The sequence below is a fragment of the Hemiscyllium ocellatum genome, chromosome 42 (assembly GCF_020745735.1).
Source record: "Hemiscyllium ocellatum isolate sHemOce1 chromosome 42, sHemOce1.pat.X.cur, whole genome shotgun sequence".
Classification (NCBI taxonomy): domain Eukaryota; kingdom Metazoa; phylum Chordata; class Chondrichthyes; order Orectolobiformes; family Hemiscylliidae; genus Hemiscyllium; species Hemiscyllium ocellatum.
The window spans coordinates 14,684,584-14,706,383 of NC_083442.1; the positions used below are offsets into that span (position 1 = coordinate 14,684,584).

The window sequence follows — 21,800 nt, forward strand, 5'->3', positions numbered from 1 at the left end:
ATTCACAGGAGTGAGTGCATCAGCAGTTCAGTCACATGCTGGACTAGTCACTGATGCAGTCCAAGATACATGGCAGATTTTTTTTTCATAAAGCGCATTCACAGGTTAGCTGGACAGATGGGATGCTACAAAGTGTAATCTTACAACATTTTTAATCTCTTCCTCTACAGACTTGAACAAAATTGACACAGGAACAAGCAGTAGGATGCTGCTTCCCACGTCTGCACAGGATTCATCACGAGGCCTCCCAGACACTATGGACCTCTGCTTAGGCCTACAGTCTCTAAATCTGACAGGGTGGGACCGACCATGGAGCACCCAGGACTCTGAAACTGCAGTATCAAAGGCTAGTTCATCAGGTAAGTGCAGACTTTTTTCCATAATACAACCAAGATGTTATGGTGGAACCAGACTTTAAAACGAATGAAATTGCTAAAAAAAATTGGCATGATATAGTTTGCTTTGAATTAAAGTGTAGGGGCTTGTGCCTTTTTGGTTTTTAAAATTGGTTAAACCCCTGCAGTATCCAGAATTCAGTTGAATTTTATGCTGTTTTGTTGCAGATAACCGCATTAAACTTTTGTGACTAAATTATCCATTACGATATAAGAGATACACTTATCTTCGGTCTTTCTGCTCTAAACCGGCTCTCCGATGTAGTTGGCACTGACTGAATTTGGCAAGTGCTCTGGTGATGCAAGCTTTATTTTTTTGAAAACCATTGCACTGTTTTACTTAGAATCAAATGATCATGCAGCTACAGTTTTTTTTTAAACTGATTCCTGTCTCCAAGTTGGTCTATTTTAAGGAGCTGCGGTTTTAATGTAACTGCAGAGGTTACCAACCTGGCAATAAAAAGTTGAATTTTGTGGGCACTGATTTTAGTGTCTGATCATATAGTGAAAGGTATCTTGATGTATGCCTCGCCTTTTCCCATGCAGGGTCTTTTGGTTACAACTGCAATGCTACACTAGCTACCAGAAGACTGGGAATTTATGCCACTTTCTGTTGTTGAATTTGTTTAAATTGTCTTAACTTTGTAATATTGAATTTAGTTTTATCTAAGACCACTTGCTATTATCAAAAATGGGTTTTTAATCTGTACAAATTCTTGCCTTGTATGATTTCTTATTCCAAGTTGCAGTAGGGGTTGTTATAACCCAAAGCAGTTATCAAGATGTGTTGATGAATTAAAATGGAAGTCAAGTTCAAGCTCTGTAGTAGTAGAAGAGAACTTTTGTTTCTTTTCCACTTTAGCTCTGAATTAAATCAGCACTGATCCATAGTATGCATGGAGATTTATTTGTCAGACTTAAATTACTAAGGGAATATTTTATTTCCAAGTGAATTTTTTTCTCCTTGCCACCCCCACCCAAAACACCCACTAGGGTGCCACTGTTGAACATTGCTATTGTTAAGTGAAGAACTTAAGATTTGAATGTCAGAGGTGATCGTTTAATTGTATTATCACTGGACTCTTAACTAGAGACCCATGTTTGAATACTACCACAGCAGATGGTGGTAGTGTCTGAATGCAGTAAAATTCTGGCATTAAGTGTCCTGATGACCATGAATTGATTTTTGTCAGGGAGCACCCCCATCAAGTTGACTCCTGCCTTTTTTTGAGAAGGAAACTGCCATCCCTACATAGTCTGGCCTACATGTGACTCCAGACCCACAATTCAGTTGACTCTGAACTGCTTTCTCTGGGCCAAGCAGTATTTATTGTCCAATGATTGTCCTCATCCTGTGAATAAATAAAGCCTATTTTCTTTGAATATGTTTTAAGTAAAACATAGCATTGCAGTGTGGGTCCAGTCAGTCAGTATCTACTGGCCCAAAAAAAACAGCTACTTGTTCTAATCCCATGGCCTTGCATCCTGTTTAAAACTATGGACCATGCTATAGTTGGTTGGTAACCCACAAGCAGGCATAAATGTGCTTCCAATAAATTAATTGGCATTGCTCCGAAATGCTGGAATTTTCCAGCACGTCAGATTGAAATCCTTGATGGAATGGAAATTTTGTTTCTAGAACAAATTTATCTTGCCTAATGGATAGGCCTTATGGTTTTTCTGCAGATCAGCAATTGAAAGTGCTGTACATGGAACATGCAGGCAATGTCATCAGTGGTCCCTTTAAGATATGTTAACCAATGCAAAAAATGGGCTGTGCATTGAGCATTACTGCTTTAGATAGGCCAACGTGTTTAGTGTAGGAATGCTGTTGGATATGCACTTGCCACTTTATATGCAGTATTTGTACCAAACTTGCTCCTCTTCAATTGAAATCAGGCATAATGAACAGTACATATTTTAGAATCCCTGCTAGACTTAAAGAAATTAATTCCTAATATGGACCTGAGAGCACCACTGGATCCATGATTTTGGCACAATTTTTAAATCATGCCAATTCAAACTCCAAATTAATATTTCAAAGCTAGATTTCACTTAACTAGTTGAGACAGACATAAATGGGATCATGCAATTTTATTCAGCTTGGTCTTTTTAGGCTTACTCTAATTTGACTGAGTTTTATTCACCAGCAGACCACCTCCATCTGATGTTCCTGAAGGCTCTTAACAAGGAACAGTTTTTAACCCAATATTCATGATCGCACAATCAGATTTACTTCTCTAATCTTCCTTTTACATGTGCCAGAGACCAGGTGACATGTACAATGGCTATCTCTGATCCACTTTCCCTCAGTGTATCCTTTCTGACTGTCCATAGTTTGTACTCAGTTTTCAGACCTGCTTCAACATTAGGAAGTGGTCAGAGACTGTCATACTGATGGTTCCATTTTGACTTGTGTCATCTATACCTAGATGCAATGAAAAGCTTTTTTGTTTTTGCATGCTGTACAATCCCATACAATGTAATGGCTGCAGAGAAGGTGCACAGAATCGATATTGCGTAGATCTCCAATTTAAAATTGTCTTTGAATAGCAGCTCTTGAATCTGATTGTGGTGGTTTTTGAGATTTCCAACTTCTGTCATGCGGAAGATACAAAGAGATTTTATAACTGGGATGGAAGGGGTCTTGGGCTGCCTTTTTGAGGCGTGAAGTACAGATGGAGTTGATGGATGGAAGGTTAGCTTGTGTGATGGATTGGGCTGTTTGCAATTCTAGCTTTTTACAGCCCTGGGTTGAGCAATTGTCATACCAAGCTCTAATCTATCTGGATAGACTGCTTTCTGGACTGCATCTATTTTTTAAATAAAAAATTGCTAAGTGTCTTTATGGACGTGGTGAATTTCCTTAGTCTCCTGAAGAAGTATCTTGACACATTAGTGCGGATGGACTAGATGTGTTGATCACTCATGAGAACCTGAACCTCTTGACTATCTCCACTTTGGCTCTAAGTAGTGGTGTGCCTGCCACCTTGCTGAAGTTGATAACCAGTTTTTTTAGGTTTGCTGATGTTGAGGGAGAGATAGTTGCCATTGCACCATCCTACCAAATACTACTATCTCTTTCCTGTTTTCTCTCGTTATTGTAGACCAGATCTCAATCAAACTTGTAAATTTGGTCACAGTCCTGAGTACAGTTACCATAATGAAGTCTTATGGTTCTGGAATACTCAGCTGGGTTGGCTGCTGGGCTCTTGAATATGGGCCAGTCCATTGATGTGAGGCAGTCCCATCGCTCTCCTCCAGACCAGAACTGTAATATCTTTACTGAGTCCTCTCACTTCAATTTCTGCTTGTAAGCTGGGAGGAGGAGCAGACTTTCCAAAGTGTGGATGGGGTATGGAGCATTAGGCATCTTAAGTAGAGAAGGTCAAGGATGTTCAGCCCTCTGATGCAAGTGTTGATGCTCTTTGGTAGCACACTTTTTTTGAAATCACTGACTGCAATGAATACCTAGAGGCCTAATTCAGTCTTAAGTCCATTTGTAGCAATGTATATTAAAGTGCTCTTCACTTCTGCATGGGATGGTATGTAAACTGCTGTCAAGACAGCAGAGGTGAACTCGGGTGGCAGGTGTTGGGGCAGCGCTTGACTGGATATACCAGCTCATCAGTGAGCAGTAACTTGCCTGGGCCACCAGGTCTGAGCACCAGGAGCTCTTGATTGGAAGGCAGACCCCACTTCCCCTTGCCTTGCTGAAGGACACCAGTCCACAAGAGGTATAGAGAAATCTTCAAATTGTAAGGTACAGTTAGGTGTAGCAGAAATGTCATGTCTGTGTCAAAGTGCACCGCAGTGTCACTCGCCCCTCAAAGGGGAGTCTAGCTTTAAGTTCTAAAAGTTTTCCTTTAAAGCTTTGCTTTTTCTCTATGAACATCCAGCATTTTTTTAAAAAAGACTTAAAGAACTGTTGCTTACCTACTCATCCTCAGGAAATCTGGGTCATGACCACTCTTTGGGATATTTCATAATAAAAATTAACCCCCTCCAATTATTACCCAGAGTTCCTTAAGGTAGCACAAATTACAGGCTGCTTCCACCACAAGGCCTATTTTGCATGGAACATTCACATTCCATTGTGGATTTATTAAATTTATCCCAGTATGGAAAGTTGCTCTCAACCATTCTACTTGCATTATATCACGAAATCTGAGTTAATGCAGCCAGAGGATATCTTTCTCTGCATTGTTGTAGTACAGGAGGAGGCCAGTTGTCTTTGGCACGAATCCAATCTCCTATCTTCCCCCATAACCTTTTGTATGGTTTTGCACAATAATTGGGAAATGTCAAACAGTGGATGACCAAGCTGCAAACAAGTTGGCATGGCCATTTGGCATGATGGAAAGATAATGAAGCTCAATGTGGAGAAGGGAGGCAAGAGGTGACTTACATCAGGTTTTTTTCTTTGAACCCATGTACTCGAAAGAAGAGAACTTGGCAGAGACATGGGGTGTATACATGTTCATGTCTGAGGAAAGGTGCAGGATGAAGTACAGCACTATTAAAGTGCATATTATACACTGTCAAACAATGATTCAACACCTTGAATGTCTCAGTTGACCCTGCCTCCACAATGTCAGTACATTTCAAGCTGAACACTTCTAGAATTTTTTTATTTGCAGCTTTTGCAACACATTTGAGTACTACAATTGGCTGAAAAGAACAGTTTCTCTGTCTATTCCTATCTAGCCCATGATTTTAAACTATCAAATCTCCCCTCTGCTGCCTTGGAGGAAAACCAAGCCAACCAATCAATTGAAATATCTCATTCTTGGGACCACGTGCAAACCTTGTTTAGCATTCCTTTTCCAATGAGTTCACATCCTTCCTCTGACAGCCAAAACAGGACCCAGTACTCTGCTGTAGCTGAGATGTAATGAAGTCAGAATCTAGCACCTGCCTTGATTTGACCATGTATAATGTGCACTTTAATACCTCTGTACTTTGTCCTGCCACCTTTTTTCCCTCTGACATAAATATGCATATGCCCACGTCTCTCTACAAAGCTCTACTCCTTAGTACACAGGATTCATGTTCTTCTGTCCCAAAGTATGTCACCTCTTGCCTCCCTTCTCCACATTGTACTTTTAGTTATCTTTCCAAAATGGCCACTCCAACTTTTGTTTGCGGCTTAATGGTCATCCACTGGCAATTTCCTATGTTTTTGTATCAGCTGCAAACTTTGAAGTTGTTCCCTGCATATCTAGATCATGTATCAGAAAAAGCAAGGATTTCAATACTGATGTAAGGGTAATTCCGCAAACTGTTCTCCCAGCCAGAATGGAGCCATAAACCACCACTTGGTAAATTGGCTAAAGGGTAGGAAGTCCTTTGTTCCAGATGGTCTCAACCTTTTATTGGCTTTTTTGAAAACATTTGATTTGCTTTGAGTGAGTAAACATTAAGTGCCTGGTAGTACTTTAGTAGAGTAGCCATTTAAGCTTATGTTCCTGCATCCCTTTAATCTCCCACCACCCATAATGTGAATTTTAACTGTTCTCTTCATTTGCCCAACTTTCAATGTATATTTGTCATTTTGGAATCACAAAGCCAATTTTGGCACACTATATGGTGATCCTGGCTGAAATGTTTTTGCACATCTAGGAATCCAGCATTGGTTTACAAAATGAGCTCTTAAGATTAACTGCTTGCTGAATGAATGAGTTTCCAGAATTCCATTTTTCCCCCTTTTGAAATATTCCAGATAAAGACAGTTCAAATTTCACTGCATTATTTTAAAAATAATGCACTAACAGCATTCCAAACCTGACAATCTTCAGGTTATTTGCCATGGCTGTTTGAGTAGAAGTTTTGAGCCATTTAACAAGATTTCATAATGTTAAATATAACTAGTGGGTAGACTGAAGGTTATATTCCATCCAAATTAAATTTGAATAGTCTATCAGTGCATTCCTCTGCCACCTTTTTTTTTCTTGTAGAGTTTTAGAAAAACCTATATTCTCATTAATACATGGATTAAGACATGTACTAGAATTTGCTTTTGAAGCACTAATGATGGAATAATGGTGGTAAAGTTGAAGTTCTAAATTGGAGAAAGGCCAATTTTGACGGTATTAGGCAAGAACTTAGAAACCCTAATTGGGGGCAGATGTTCACAGGTAAAGGGACAGCTAGAAAATGGGAAGCCTTTAGAAATGAGAACAAGAATCCAGAGACAGTATATTCCTGTCAGGGTGAAAGGGAAGGCTGGTAGGTATAGGGAATGTTGGATGACTATAAAGAAATTGAGGGTTTGGTTAAGAAAAAAGGAACCATATGCCAGGTATAGACAGGATAGATCGAATGAATCCTTAGAGTATAAAGGAAGTAGGAGTATACTTAAGGGGGAAATCAGGAGGGCAAAAAGGGGGCATGAGAGAGCTTTGGCAAATAGAATTAAGGAGAATCCAAAGGGTTTTTACAAATACATGAAGGACAAAAGGGTAACTAGGGAGAGAATAGGGCCCCTCAAAGATCAGCAAGGCAGCCTTTGTGCGAAGCCACAGAAAATGGGGAGAAACTAGTGTTTTGCATCTGGATTTAATGTGGAAAAGGATACGGAAGATTATAGACTGTAGGGGAATAGATGGTGACATTTTGCAAGATGTCACCATTACAGAAGAGGAAGTGCTGAATGTCTTGAAATGGATAAAGATTGGTAAATCCCCAGGACCTGATCAGGTGTATTCTAGAACTCTGGGATACTAGAGAAGTGATTTGCGGGGCCTCTTGCTTGAGATTTGTATCATCCTTAGTCACAGGTAAGGTGCCAGAAGATTCAAGGTTGGCTAACAGGGTGCCACTGTTTCAGAAGGGTGGTAAGGACAAGTCAGGGAACAATAGACCAGTGAGCCTGACATCTGGTGGGCAAGCTGTTGGAGGGAATCCTGAGGGACAGGATGTACGTGTATTTGGAAAGGCAAGGATTGATTAGGGATAGTCAACATGGCTTTGTGTGTGGGAAACCACGTCTCTCAAACTTGATTGAGTTTTTGAAGAAGTAATGAAGATTGAGGGCAGAGCAGTAGATGTGATGAATCTGGATTTGAGTAAGGTGTTCGCCAAGGCTCCCTGCCCCCACCCCCCGGAAGACTGCTTAGCAAGGTTAGATCTCATGGAATACAGGGAGAACTAGCCATTTGAATACAGAACTGGCTCAAAGGTAGACAGGGTGGTGGTAGAGGGTTGTTTTTCAGACTGGAGGCCGGTGACCAGTGGAGTACCACAAGGACCGGTATGAGTCCTCTATTTTGTCATTTCCATAAATGATTTGTATGTGAGCATACTTAGTAAGTTCGCAGATGACCTCAAAATTGGAGGTGTAGTGGACAGTGAAGAGCGTTACCTCCAGATTACAACAGGATCTGGACCAGATGGGCCAATGGGAGGAGAAGTGGCAGATGGAGTGGAATTCAGATAAATGCGAGGTGCTGCATTTTGGGAAAGCAAATAGCAAGACTTGTACACTTAATGATAAGGTCTTGGGAGTGTTGCTGAACAGAGACCTTGGAGTGCAGGTTCATAGCTCCTTGAAAGTGGAGTCGCAAATAGATAGGGTAGTGAAGGCAGCATTTGCTATGCTTTTCTTTACTGGTCAGAGTATATGGAGTACAGGAGTTGGGAGGTCATGTTACAGCTGAACAGGACATTGGTTAGACCGCTGTAGGAATATTGCATGCAATTCTGGTCTCCTTTCGATCGGAAAGATGTTCCGGGTTCTCCCCAACCCAGAGAAAAGACTTGGCCTATTTATCCTATCCATGCCCCTCGTAATTTAGTAAACCTCTAAGGTCACCCCTCAGCCTCTGACGCTCCAGGGAAAACAGCCCCAGCCTGTTCAGCCTCTCCCTATAGCTCAGATCCTCCAACCCTGGCAACATCCTTGTAAACCTTTTCTGAACCCTTTCAAGTTTCACAACAACTTTCCGATAGGAAGGAGACCAGAATTGCATGCAATATTCCAACAGTGGCCTCACCAATGTTCTGTACAGCCGCAACATGACCTCCCAACTCCTGTACTCAATACTCTGACCAGTAAAGAAAAGCATACCAAATGCCACCTTCATTATCCTATCTACTTGTGACTCCACTGTCAAGGAGCGATGAACCTGCACTCCAAGGTCTTTGTTCAGCCACACTTCCTAGACCTTGCCATTAAGTATACAAGTCCTGCTAAGGCTTGCTTTCCCAAAATGCAGCACCTGGCACTTATCTGAATTAAACTCCATCTGCCACTTCTCAGCCCATTGGCCCATCTGGTCAAGATCCTGTTGTAATCTGGGGGAAATCCTCTTTGCTGTCCACTACACCTCCAATTTTGGTGTCATCTGCAAACTTACTAACTGTACCTCTTATGCTCGCAGCCAAATCATTTATGGAAATGACAAAAAGTAGAGAGCCCAGCACCGATCCTTGTGGCACTCCACTGGTCACAGGTCTCCAGTCTGAAAAACCACCCTCCACTATCACCCTCCGTCTTCTACCTTTTTTGAGCCAACTCTGTATCCAAATGGCTAGCTCTCCCTTTTATTCCATGAGATCTAACCTTCCTAATCAGTCTCCCATGGGGAACCTTGTCGAACGCCTTACTGAAGTCCATAGATCACATCTACTGCTCTGTCCTCATCAATCCTCTTTTGAGCTTTTTGAAGTAACAATCAAGTTTGTGCGACAAAGCCATGTTGACTATCCCTAATCAGTCCTTGCCTTTCCAAATAAATGTACATCCTGTCCCTCAGGATTCTCTCTAACAATTTGCCCACTAGAGGTCAGGCTCACTGGTCTACAGTTTCCTGGCTTGTCTTTACTACCCTTTTCAAACAGCAGCACCATGTTTACCAACCTCTGGTCTCTGGTACCTTACCTGTGACTAAGGATGATACAAATATCTCTGCAAAAGGCCCAGCAATCACTTTTTTTCTAGCTTCCCACAGAGTTCCCAGGTACACCTGATCGGGTTCTTGGGGTTTATCCACTAACTGTTTTGAGGCAAACAGCACTTCCTCCTCTGTAATTTGGACATTTTGCAAGATGTTGCCATCTATTTCCCTACAGTTTTTATCTTCCATATCCTTTCCATAGTAAATACTGATGCAAAATATTAATTTAGTATCTCCCCCATTTTCTGTGGCTCCACACAAAGGCCACCTTGCTGATCTTTTGAAGAGCCCTATTGTCTCTCTAGTGACTCTTTTTTGTCCTTAATATATTTGGCAAATACAATTTAAGGAGAATCCAAAGGGTTTTTACAATGCTATCTCATGTCCCCGTTTTGCCCTCCTGATTTCCCCCTTAAGTATACCCCTACTTCCTTTTATATTCTCAGGATTCATTCGATCTATCCTGTCTATACCTGACATGCTTCCTTTTTCTTAACCAAGCCCTCAATTTCTTTAGTCATCCAGCATTCCCTATACCTACCAGCCTTCCATTTCACCCTGTCAGGAATATACTGTCTCTAGACTCTTCGTTATCTCATTTCTGAAGGCTTCCCACTTTCCAGCTGTCCCTTTTTTACCTGTGAACATCTGCCTCCAATCAGCTTTCGAAATTTCTTTCCTAATACTGTCAAAATTTGGTCTTTCTCCAATTTTGAAATTTACCTTTTTTTTAGATCTGGTCTATCCTTTTCCATCACTAGTTTAAAACTAACAATTATGGTCACTGGCCCCAAAGTGCTCCCCCACTGATACCTCAGTCACCTGCCCTGCCTTATTTCCCAAGAGTACGTCAAGTTTTGCACCTTCTCTAGTAGGTACATCCACACACTGAATCAGAAAATTGTCTTGTACACACTTAACAAATTCCTCTCCATCTAAACCTTTAACACTATGGCAGTCCCAGTCGATGTTTGGAAAGTTAAAAATCCCCTACCATAACTACCCTATTATTCTTACAGATAGCGGAGATCTCCTTACAAGTTTGTTTCTTAAATTTCCCTCTGTGCTGGGGGGTCTATAATACAATCCCAATAAGGTGATCATCCCTTTCTTATTTCTCCATTCCACCCAAATAACTTCCCTGGATGTATTTCCAGGAATATCCTCCCTCAGCACAGCTGTAATGCTATCCCTGATCAAAAATGCCACCCCCCTGCCCCGCCTCCTTTTCCATCCTTCCTGTAGCATTTGTGTCCTGGAACATTTAAGTTGCCAGTCCTGCCCATCCCTGAGCCATGTTTCTGTAATTGCTATGATATCCCAGTCCCATGTTCCTAACCATGCCCTGAGTTCATCTGCCTTCCCTGTTAGGCCCCTTACATTTGAAATAAATGCAGTTTAATTTATTAGACCTAACTTGTCCCTGCCTGCTTGACTTGGTTTGTTTTGGTTTTCTTAGCTGTACCCGTCTCAGATCAATTTCTTTCCTCACTAGCCCCCTGGGTCCTGCCACCACACCCCCACCTTACTAGTTTAAATCCTCCTGAGCAATTCTAGCAAATTTCCCTGCCAGTGTATTAGTCCCCATCCAATGTAGGTGCAATCTGTCCTCGTACAGGTCACTTCTACACCAAAAGAGATTCCAATGATTCAAAAATATGAATCCTTCTCCCATTCACCAGCTCCTCAGCCATGCATTCATCTGCTCTATCCTCCTATTCCTGCTCTCTCTCTAGCTCATAGCACTGGGAGTAATCCAGATATTACTACCCTTGGACTTTTTAAAATTTCTGCCTAACACACTAATCTCTCTTCAGAATCTCAACCTTTTCCCTTCCGATGTCGTTGGCTCCAATGTGGACAATGACCTCCTGCTGGCCCCTCTCCCCTGTGAGAACATTCTGAACCCTCTCTGGTGCCAGGATCAAGGAACATCCTTGATCCTGGCACCAGGGAAACAACACAATATTATGCTTTTTCTCTGGCCACAGAAACATCTGCCTGTACCTCTGACTACCTAATCCCCTAATACAATTGATTTCTTGGAAGCTGACGTATCCCTTGCTTTAGAGCCAGTCTCAACACCAGAAACTTAGCTGTTTTGTGCTATGTTCTTCTGAGAATCCATCAGCCCCTACATTTTCCAAAACAGCACAGAAGGACATAGATAAACTGCAGAGCTTATGGGTGGCAAATGGAGTTTAATATGGGAAAAGTGGAGGTGTTTCACTTTGGAAGGAACAACAGGAATAAACAGTATTGGACTAATCAGGTTCTTGGTAGTGGAGATGAGCAGAGTGATCTGTCCAGTATACAAAGTTGCCTCCTGGATTGATAGGGTTGTTAAAGCATATGATGTATTAGCTTTTTATTGGTGGAGGGATTGAGTTTCAGAGCCATGAGGTCATGTTGCAGCTGTACAAAACTCTGGAGTTGCTGCACTTGAAGTATTACATACAGTTCTGGTTGCCACATAGCAAGAATGTGGAATCTTTGGAAAAGGTGCCGAGGAGATGTTGCCTGATTATGGAGGGAAGGCTTTGTGAGAAGGCTGAGAACTGAGGCTTTTTTCTTGGAGAGAAGATTGAGAGGTGATGTAATTGAGACCTGATTTAGATAGGGTGGACATTGAGAGCCTTTTTTCCTTGGATGGTGACAGTTAGCATGAGGCCATAGCTTTAAATCGAGGAGTGATAAATATAGGACAAATGTCAGAGGTAGTTTCTTTACTCAATAGGAGTATGGAATGCCCTGCAGCAGTAAGCTCACCAAGTTTAAGGGCATTGCAATGTCACTCCATAAACTTCGATGAAAATGGAATAGGGTAGAATGGATAGGCTTCAGATTGGTTCCACAGGTCAGTGCAACATTGTGGGCTGAAGGGCCTGTACTGCACTGTAGTGTTGTATGTTCTATTACTGATTACCAGTAGGAGAAAGTGAGGACTGGAGATCAGAACTGAATGTTTCTGGAACCCTGAAAAGGGTTCATGCCCGAAACATCGATTCTCCGCTCCTTGGATGCTGCTTGACCTGCACTTTTCCAGCAACACATTTTCACCTACTGATTACCAGTAGCAGACTGGGTTATGGAAATTGAGAAATCTGCTGCCAACCAGCCAGATGACTTTTTTTTGTGTTGCTGTTCCAGTCTTCCAATTTCTCCAGCTGCTTCAACTTGTGCCTCTTCCTTTGACCTAGTTATAACTGTTGTTGGAAAGGAATGAACTTATTTGAACTTAATGGCAAAATTTTAACTTTCTCAAGTGTTAGTGGAAGGTAATAACTGTGAAGGCGTCTTGGGTCATAAGTTTTTTTGAAAAGATTTGATTAAGCACAAAGCTTTGATAAATTGGGGATGAGCACTGTCTTGTGAAGGTCAATAGATCCTGCTGATGAACTTAACCAAAATCTAGCTGACATTCAAGCTAAATAACAGATTTGTGACTTAATCATTCAGTTGTTTGCAGGAACAGCACTTATAAACTCCAGAAGTCTTAATTTTGTCTCTGAACCTTATTACATTTTGTCTGGAGATGATTGCTAAAATGAGATTTTGGTGTTTTATTAGTAAATCTGTTTTGGGTTCTAATCTAATTTGCTTACAAAATGCTTTATATAAAGTAGCTATCAAGTAGGCAGTATGAACTAAACTCTGTTCCACTATTGCATAGCACAGCTCAAGACGGGAAGTGGAATTCTGGACAAGTTTTTTTTTTGTCAGGCTATGTCAAAGCACCATGCATTGGGACAAGCTAGTGAGGTATTGGTGATTGAATAGAATTAGTGTGGTGGTGATGCTTGTAATTAGGCAAAGGACCACAGGTAAACAAACTCTACTTTTTGGCAGTGCAGGAATAGATCCAGGTTGGTGGTGGAACTGAGCATATGTCTGAGCAAGTGTGAAGCTTTTGAAGCTGAGGACTCAGATTTTTGCAGGTTCAAGCTAAATGTAGCAGAGAGAAACAAAGTTTTGGTAGTTTAAATTGTAGAGCTGTCTCAGCCCATGACCAAGTCTTGAAGCAGTTGTCTATGGAACCTTGGTAAATTCCTGTCGTGCATCTTTTCGATGTTACACTCTACTATTGTGTATCTCAATAGTAGAGTTTTTGGACATGCCAGTCATGCAGGCTGCTTTTGTCCTGAATGGTGTCAAGCATGGTGTTGGAGCAGTACCCATCCAGGCAAATTAGTATTCTATTTCTATTTTCAGAAAGACTGGAGATCATGGAACAATTCCATATAACTGAATTAAATTGGTAAATTTGAACTGAATTGTTCAAGTGGGATTAGTTTAACAAGTTTTAGTTTGGAAGCAAAATAGCATGAACAGTCACTAATGAAATGTAGAAAACAAAAATCCAAGTAAACAAATTGGATATCACTCTTGAGATGGTTGAAGCTGCATTCTGTCTCAAACAGATTAATGACATACCTGCAAAGTAAGCAATGGGATATGTTTGGCAAGTGAGCTCTTGTGGCACTCAGAATTCTAAAAATTCATAACCTCATCTCAATCCTAAATGGCTGGTCATGTTAAAAGTCTGCAATTCCCATTTCCCCTCTTTCTGCTTTTAGATCTTAACTAGAGATTGACATGGCAATACATGTACAAAGGTTCTCTAACAATGATCATTTCTCACCACTTAATCCTTTTTTTTACTCCGTTAGATGACTTAAATGAAGAAATTGCATTTCATCTGCATTTTTTTTTTGTCTACTCACTCTACCCAAATTCCCTTTTAAGCTCTCTGCTTTTTGTGGTTTACTTTTTTTTTTCTACCCAGCTTGTCATGAGCATACTTCACACTTAGTTTCTCTTCTCTTGTTTTGATTCACTTATCACTTAAATGGTTGCAGAATATCACTGATCCACATGATGCACAGCTGCTTGCAACCTAGACCCATTAACATGGAACTGGGCATTGCTGGCCAGCCAGCATTTATTGAACACTGCAGTGTCATACAGGCCTTTTGGTTCTCTGACATATGGAACCAAACTGAAAGCCAGCTATCCTGCCCGATTTCCATTATCATCCCTATGTTTATCCAGTAACCATTTGAGTGGGCAAGTCTACTATTGCAGGCAGTGCATTCCACACCCCAACTGAGTAAAGAAATTACTCCTGATATCCATCCTATATTTATCACTCCTCAATTTAAAGCTATGGCCCTCATGCTAACTGTTTCCATCAGTGGGGTAAAAAAAAGGGTCTCGCTCTCCACCGTCTCTAATCCTCTATCTTTTTAGGCTCTGTTACCTCTCAACCTTCTCTCTAGCAAAAACTCCTCCCTAAAAGTTCCTCAGCCTTTCCTCCATACTAGGCAACCTGAGTAAATCTCCTCTGACCTCTTTCCAATGCTTCCATATCCTCCTCATAATGTGGTCACCACAGTACGAGTATGTCAGTTTTTTTTGTACAGCTGCAATATGACCTTGTGGCTCTGAAACTCAATCCCTGTACCAGTAAAAGCTAACATGTCTCAACAACCCTATCAACCTGGGTGGCGACTTTCAGGGAGCTACATACATGGGCACTGAGATCTCTGCTCATCCACACTGTCTGGAATCTATCTATTAGCCTAGTACTCTATTCCTGTTACTCCTCCTTCCAAAGTGAATCATCACCACATTAAACTCCATTTGCCACCTGTCAGCCCAGTTCTGCAGTTTATCTATATAATCGGCGACATCCTTTGGCACTGTCTCCAACTCTACCTACCTTTTTTGGTGTCATCTGCAAACTTACTAACCTGAACTGCTACACCCTCATCGCGGTCACTCATAATGGCCAACAACAGTGGTCCTAAAACAGAGCCTTGTGTTATACCATTAGTAACTGAACTCTAGGGTGAACATCTCCCATCTACCACTGCCTTCTGGCTCGCTGAAAGAAAATTTCTGATCCAAACTGCTAAATCACCATCAATCACATGTCTGTTTTCTGCAGTAGCCTACCATGGGAACCTTATCAAACAGGGTTGGTAGAAATTTGCTGCAGCACATTCACTGCCACTGATTGGCCACTGTTGGTGTGCCACTAGTGTTTCTCCACTGGGGGTATTTCACCTCTGGAGACTCTTCACCACTGTGTGTGTGTGTGTGTTCTTTCATACTTCAGTCCCCTTATTTATACAAGTACATATACATTTTGATAAGAGGTAAAATATCATTTTATTTGTTTGAGTTACAAACTTTAACCAGAAAGAGGAAATATGTTAATATTGATGGCAGTAAAATCTCAGTTTAATATTAATGAAATTTCAGTTCATTTGATAGTTATGTACTATTCCTAGAAGATATTCCAAACAATCTCTTGCTGTATTCAACAGCAATTCTTTTATTATATCGTCTGTCTCTACTTTTAGCTTTAATTTTGGTGGGTAACCTGCTATCAGCAGTTCCATATATAAATCATGCCCCTTTTGTACTTAAAGTTCCAAAACATTTCCATATGGTTGGGTGGTAAGCTCAGTTCAAAAGCAATTCTTGATGAATGGCTTCAGCTGATTTATTTGTGCAATTTTCATCATTGTTGTCTCATAGACTGACCACTCATGGGGAAACAAAGGTGCCCTTTGGTTACTGCCACGCCTATTGTAGAGTCCAATATAATTAAATTCAAATCAATCTAGTATTGGTTGTAGTTCTTGAGGCCAATATAATTAAAGACTGCTTCTACATAGTTATCAAGGTCATGAAGTGGCACAAAAGCTAAAGCAATTATCACTTTTTTTGCTTTTAAAGCATAATCCAGATCAGTGTTGTATTGATGAGTTGCTCCAACTGCAGCAATATGTCTATACATACATTTGTGCCAAATGAAAGAAACAGCCCCTTTATTCTAACTTCAGGAAAACATTCTCTCATAGCACTGATATCCATTCTGACTGAGCAGGTAGTTAGTGTGGTTTGGGATTAGGTACCAAGGACTTCACCATTTCAAACATGCATACATATGTTGAATACTGCTTATTTGGTAGAAGTATATACATTATTGAATGAACCCCATCAAGTCTTTTTGCTAAAATACAATATACCTGAGAATAAAATAGGGGCTATGGTGAACGTACAATCCACAAACCAGGTGGATTCTGCTAAATGTATCCAAGATTCCCTACCAAATACAATTCAATTACTTCCTTGACCACTATCCGCCAAAAGAAATTTTTCTTCTGTTATTTGGCTTATATACTTTGTATTTCATTGGAATCGCCAAATGCTGAAGATCCGTAGGGTTTGGTGGCACTAAACTAACACCATTCCTTTTTCGTCGAATTGTTTTCATGCTGCTTGTTGCCTGTAAAGATGCTAGGACTGACCTGAGGGGCATCAGCTACACATTTAGTTAATACGAGCACTACGCACTTCATGCAATTCTGCACGATGTTTTAAACTTTTGCAACTTGAACACCTTGCTGCGGAAGGAGAATGTGTCCACTAATTGTTTTTGTCATAATGCCACTCTGGATTCGTCCATTACATTGGCCCCTTTGTTCACATCGCAAAAACTTAAACTATCCAAGAGTGATTCAAGTATTATCAAAAATATATATCAAACCATCATGGTAAAACTTCTTATTGTGACAATGTTTCCATACTAAAAATTCCTGTTACAAAAATTGGTGGTGGTGAACTGGCTAATCGTCTTCAGTGGCGTGGTGGCAAATTGTCCTCTGATGTCAATGGACGGTGGCAAAGTGTCTTCTGTGGTGCAAGGGCAGTGGCTAATTGGTGACAAATGGTTGCATCCCAATCAAATACTTGACTGAAATCCATGTACATCTCATCAACTGTTTTTTACTGTCATCCACCTGTTTGGTTACCTTCTCAAAAATTTGACACAGCTACCCTCGACAACTGAACTATCCCTAATCAGCTTATTAGTCTCTAATGATAAATCCTATCTTTTCTAATCCTTTCCAACACTTTACCCCCAATCAAAGTAAGGCTCACTGGTCTATAATTACCAGGTTGTCCCTAGTCACTCTTCTTGAACAAGGGGATATTGCTAGCCTCAAGTCTTCTGGCACTCATCCTGTAGATAAATGCATAAAGATTAAAGGCTTTGCAATCTCCCTAGCTTCCTAGAGAATCCTTGTATAAAACCTATCTCGTCCAGGGGGCATGTCTATTTTTACACTTTGCAGAATTGCTAACACTAAACCTCAATCCTGTCTAGTCTAATAGTCTGTATCTCCGTATTCTCCTTGATAACCTCTTTTTCCAGTGTGAATAATGAAAAAATATTCATTTAGCTCCTGTCCTATCTTGTTAGATTCCAAGCATAACTTCCTACTGCTGTCTTTGATTTGGCTGTAATCTTTAGTCATTCTTTTATTCCTGGCATACCTATGGAAAGCTTTTTAGAATTTTCCTCTGATTCTACCTGCTGACAATGACTGACTACTCATGTCCCCTCCTGGCTGCTGTTTGTTCACTTTGGGTCCTTACAGGCTAACTTGTAACTCTCGAGTGCCCTAACTGAACCTTCACATCTCATCACAAGCCACCACCTTTCTCTTGACAAGAGCATCAACTTTAGTAAACCACAGCTTCTTCCCTGTCTATCATACATACTTTATCAAGGACATGCTTCACACTTCAATGTGCCCATCCTATGCTTCATAATCACCTCAGCCCCCCCCCCACCTCCCCAAAAGCTATAACTCTTGCCCTGCAGCAATACTTATCTCTCTTCCATTGCTAAAGTGAACATAACCAAACATAATCAAAGTGCTCACAAATCACCAAATCTAACACCTGACCAGTGTCCAATTCAATGTGGCCTTTCCCCATGTTGACTTGTCTACATACTGTCAGGAAACCTGCGCACACGGGACAAAAACTGACCCATCTGAAGTACTCTAACTATGGTATTTCTAATCAATATTAGAAAGCTAAATACCCCCATCACTACCCTGTTACTCTTGCTATCCAAGATCATCTTTGCAATCCTTCTATGTCTTGCACTGTTGAGGCCTATAGAAAACTCTCTCAACGGTGACTTTTGTCCTTTCCCATTTCTAACCTCGGCCCACACTCAGTAGATGAGTCCTCTTTGCTACCATAATACTGTCATTGATTAACAGTACCACACCATCCCCTCTTTTAGCATCTCCGTTCTTGCTGAAACATCAAATCCTGGAAGCTGCAATAACCATTGCTGTCCCTGCTCTAGCTATGCCTCTGAAATGGCCAAATGCTGAAGTCACCAGTATCAACCCATGCTGCAAGTTCACCCACATTTTTTTATTCTGGATGTTCCTGGTGTTTGAAGTAGACACTCTTCAAACAGCCTTCCTGTCTTTTATCGTCTGTCCAAAGTTGTGCTTGAAGATTGAGTTGTTGCCTGGAGCCATCTACAGTCCATAATGCCCTTAGAAGGAATTCCAGAATTTTGACCCAATGATAGTCTAGGGATGGCAGTATTTTTACATCCAAATGGGCAGGTGACTCACCTTGTCCTTTTTTTTAGGTGGATTTGATCAGATTAGAAAATGCTATTTTAAGGCTTTATCAAGTTCAGCGCATCTGTAGTAGTAGCAGTGTGTACTGAGCATCAGTGGTGGAGGGAGTGAATGTTTATGGGTGTCAAACAGGCTGCGTTTGCCTTGGATGACATCAAGCTTTTTGTGGTAGCTGAGCTGCAGGTGGGCAGGATTGTATCACACTGAATTCTGCCTTGTAGCTTTCTTCTTGGGTGGGTTTGTGATGTGAATTACTTACTGTATTCGTAGCCTTGGAGTTGTTCTTGCACTCCATACTTACATGATTAAGTTATTTCTGGACAACAGTAGTGGATTCTGTTAATATAGGGTGGTAGTTAGTTGCCAGGCAATAACCATCTTCATGTAAGACCTCTGTTACTTGCCATTTGTCAGCTTTATGTTCAGTTCCTGTTTGAACATTAGCCCCATTTGCACCTCGAAGGAGTCAAATAGTGCAATTGTTGAACATCCCCACTTCTGACCTCCTTATGATGGAGAGAAGATCATGTGTCCTAATACACTACCCTGAGCCAGTCAGTCCTAGAGATGTACAGCATGGAAACAGGCCCTTCGGTCCAACCCAATCTAGTCCCACCTGCCAGCACCTGGCCCATGTCCCTCCCAACCCTTCCTATTCATATACCCCTCCTGATGCCTCTCAAATGTTGCAATTGTACCACCCTCCACCACAGCCTCTGGCAGCTCAATCCATACATCTTCCACCCTCTGTGAAGAAGTTGCCCCTTAGGTCCCTCATATCTTCTCCCCTCACATTAAACCTATGCCCTCTAGTTTTGGACTCACCGATCCTAGGGAAAAGACTTGGTCTGTTTATCCTATACATGCCCTTCATAATTTGGTAAACCTCTAAGGTAACCCCTCAGCTTTTGACGCTGCAGAGAAAACAGCCCCAGCCTGTTCAGCACCTCTCCCAGTAGCTTAAATACTCCAACCCTGGTAACATCTTGATCTTTTCTGAACCCTTTCAAGTTTCACAACATCCTTGCAATAGGAAGGAGACCAGAATTGCACGCAATATTCCAACAGTGGCCTAATAAATGTCCTGTTTAGCCGCAACATGACCTCCCAATGCCTGTACTTCATACTCCGACCAATAAAGGAAAGCATACCAAACGCCTTCCTCATATCCTATCTACCTGCGACTCCACTTTCAAGGAGCTATGAACCTGTACTCCCAAGGTCTTTGTTCAGCAACATTCCCTCAGACCTTTAGCAGGACTTATACTTAATGGTAAGATTTGCCTTCCTCAAAATGCAGCACCTGGCACTTATCTGAATTAAACTCCATCTGCCACTTCTCAGCCCATTGGCCCATCTCGTCAAGATCCTGATGTAATCTGAGGTAACCCTCTGCTGTCCACTACACCTGCAATTTTGGTGTCATCTGCAAACTTACTAACTGTACCTCTTATGCTCGCAGCCAAATCATTTATGCAAGTGACAAAGTAGTGGACCCAGCACCGATCCTTGTGGCACTCCATTGGTCACTGGCCTCCAGTCTGAAAAACAACCCTCCACCACCACCCTCTGTCTTCTACCTTTTGATCCAGTTCTGTATCCAAATGGCTAGTTCTTCCTGTATTCCATGAGATCTAACCCTCTTAATCAGTTTCCCACAGGGAACCTTGTTGAATACCTTTTTTAGGTTAAGCTGAGATGACTGGCCTTCAACTGCAGCCAACTTCCTCTATTAGATGCGACTCTAAACAACAGTTAAAATTTGACTCATGATTTCAATTGATTCAGGTTTTTCAAGGGCTCTGTGATAGCACACTTTGACCACCCTTGGCATCAAGGCTATGTTGGACATTCTTTCCATTTCTTTTGTCCATGTTTGAATCTTGCTATAATGAAATAAGGAGCTGAGTGATCCTGGCTGATTCCAAGCTGGGTGCCACCAAGCAGTACTGCTGAGCAGCTGCTGCTTGATGGCACTGAAACCTATCGCTTCACGAATGACTTGATGCAGACTAGGGCTATTATTGGCTGGATTGAATTTGTCCTGCTATATGTAAAAGACCTACCTGGGCAACTTTCTACATGGATTGGTGCTGCTGTTGTAATCATGTACCTGAATCAGCTTGGCTAGGCATCTGGCAAGTTCTGGAGCACGAGTCTTCAGATCTAATCTGTTGGTAATAGGTTTGTTTAGCTTGTCAGAGCCCATAGCCTTTTGCATGTCGAGGGCCTCCACCATTGCATGGAGTGAATCGAATTCACAGATGAACTATGAAGCTGGCAATCGCTGGAGGAAGCTGTGGATCATCTAGTTGGCACTTGTTACTGAATGTTGTTGGAAATGCTTCAGCCTTGCCTTTTGCACTGATATATTTGTAATGCCTCCTAGATGAGGTAGTTCATTGTCTGCCACCATTCATGCCTGTGGCAGAACTGCAGAGCCTAGATCTGATCTGTTTGTGGGATCACTTGGCTCTGTGTCTGCTTATGCTGTTTGGCAAGCAAGTTGTCCTGTTTGGTCATGTCACCAGGTTGACAGCTCACTTGCAGATATGCCTGGAGCTGTTCCTGGTGTGCTTTCGTGCTCCATGGTGTCCCATTACATGCCAGGTGGAGCCACATCTGGCGCCTCCTGATATTGCCACTGCTGGAGGCCTCCTCCCACCTGCTACTCTTCAGACCAAAATGAAAAACAAAAGTCAGTTCACCTACTCTGCCTTTTTAATGATGGCACACCTTTGTCTTCAATTACTGGTCACTCTTACATCTGCTGCGCTTTAACCAGCAACACATTTTCAGCAGGTCAGGCAGCATCCAAGGAACAGGAAATTCGATGTTTCGGGCACAAGCCCTTTAGAAGCGTTGAATTTCCTGTTCCTTGGATGCTGCCTGACCTGCTGCGCTTTAACCAGCAACACATTTTCAGCTCTAATCTGCAGACCTCACTTTTTGCTACACTCTTACATCTGTCCATGATTGTGCAGATGGTTCCATGCAAATTTGCTTAACATGATCAAATAATGGTTAACATTCTTCAT

The 21,800-nt window shown here is 41.6% G+C and overlaps 1 protein-coding gene across 2 annotated transcripts in view; it reads left to right on the forward strand.

Annotated features, from left to right (window-relative positions):
• Positions 1-21,800, forward strand: part of LOC132834640 (cytoplasmic polyadenylation element-binding protein 1-B-like) — a 107,835-nt gene that overhangs the window by 58,941 nt on the left and 27,094 nt on the right. For both annotated transcript variants that reach the window (XM_060853539.1, XM_060853538.1), the window contains exon 3: positions 171-359. In XM_060853539.1, the coding sequence (XP_060709522.1) occupies positions 171-359 (189 nt within the window). The remainder of the gene's footprint in view (positions 1-170; positions 360-21,800) is intronic.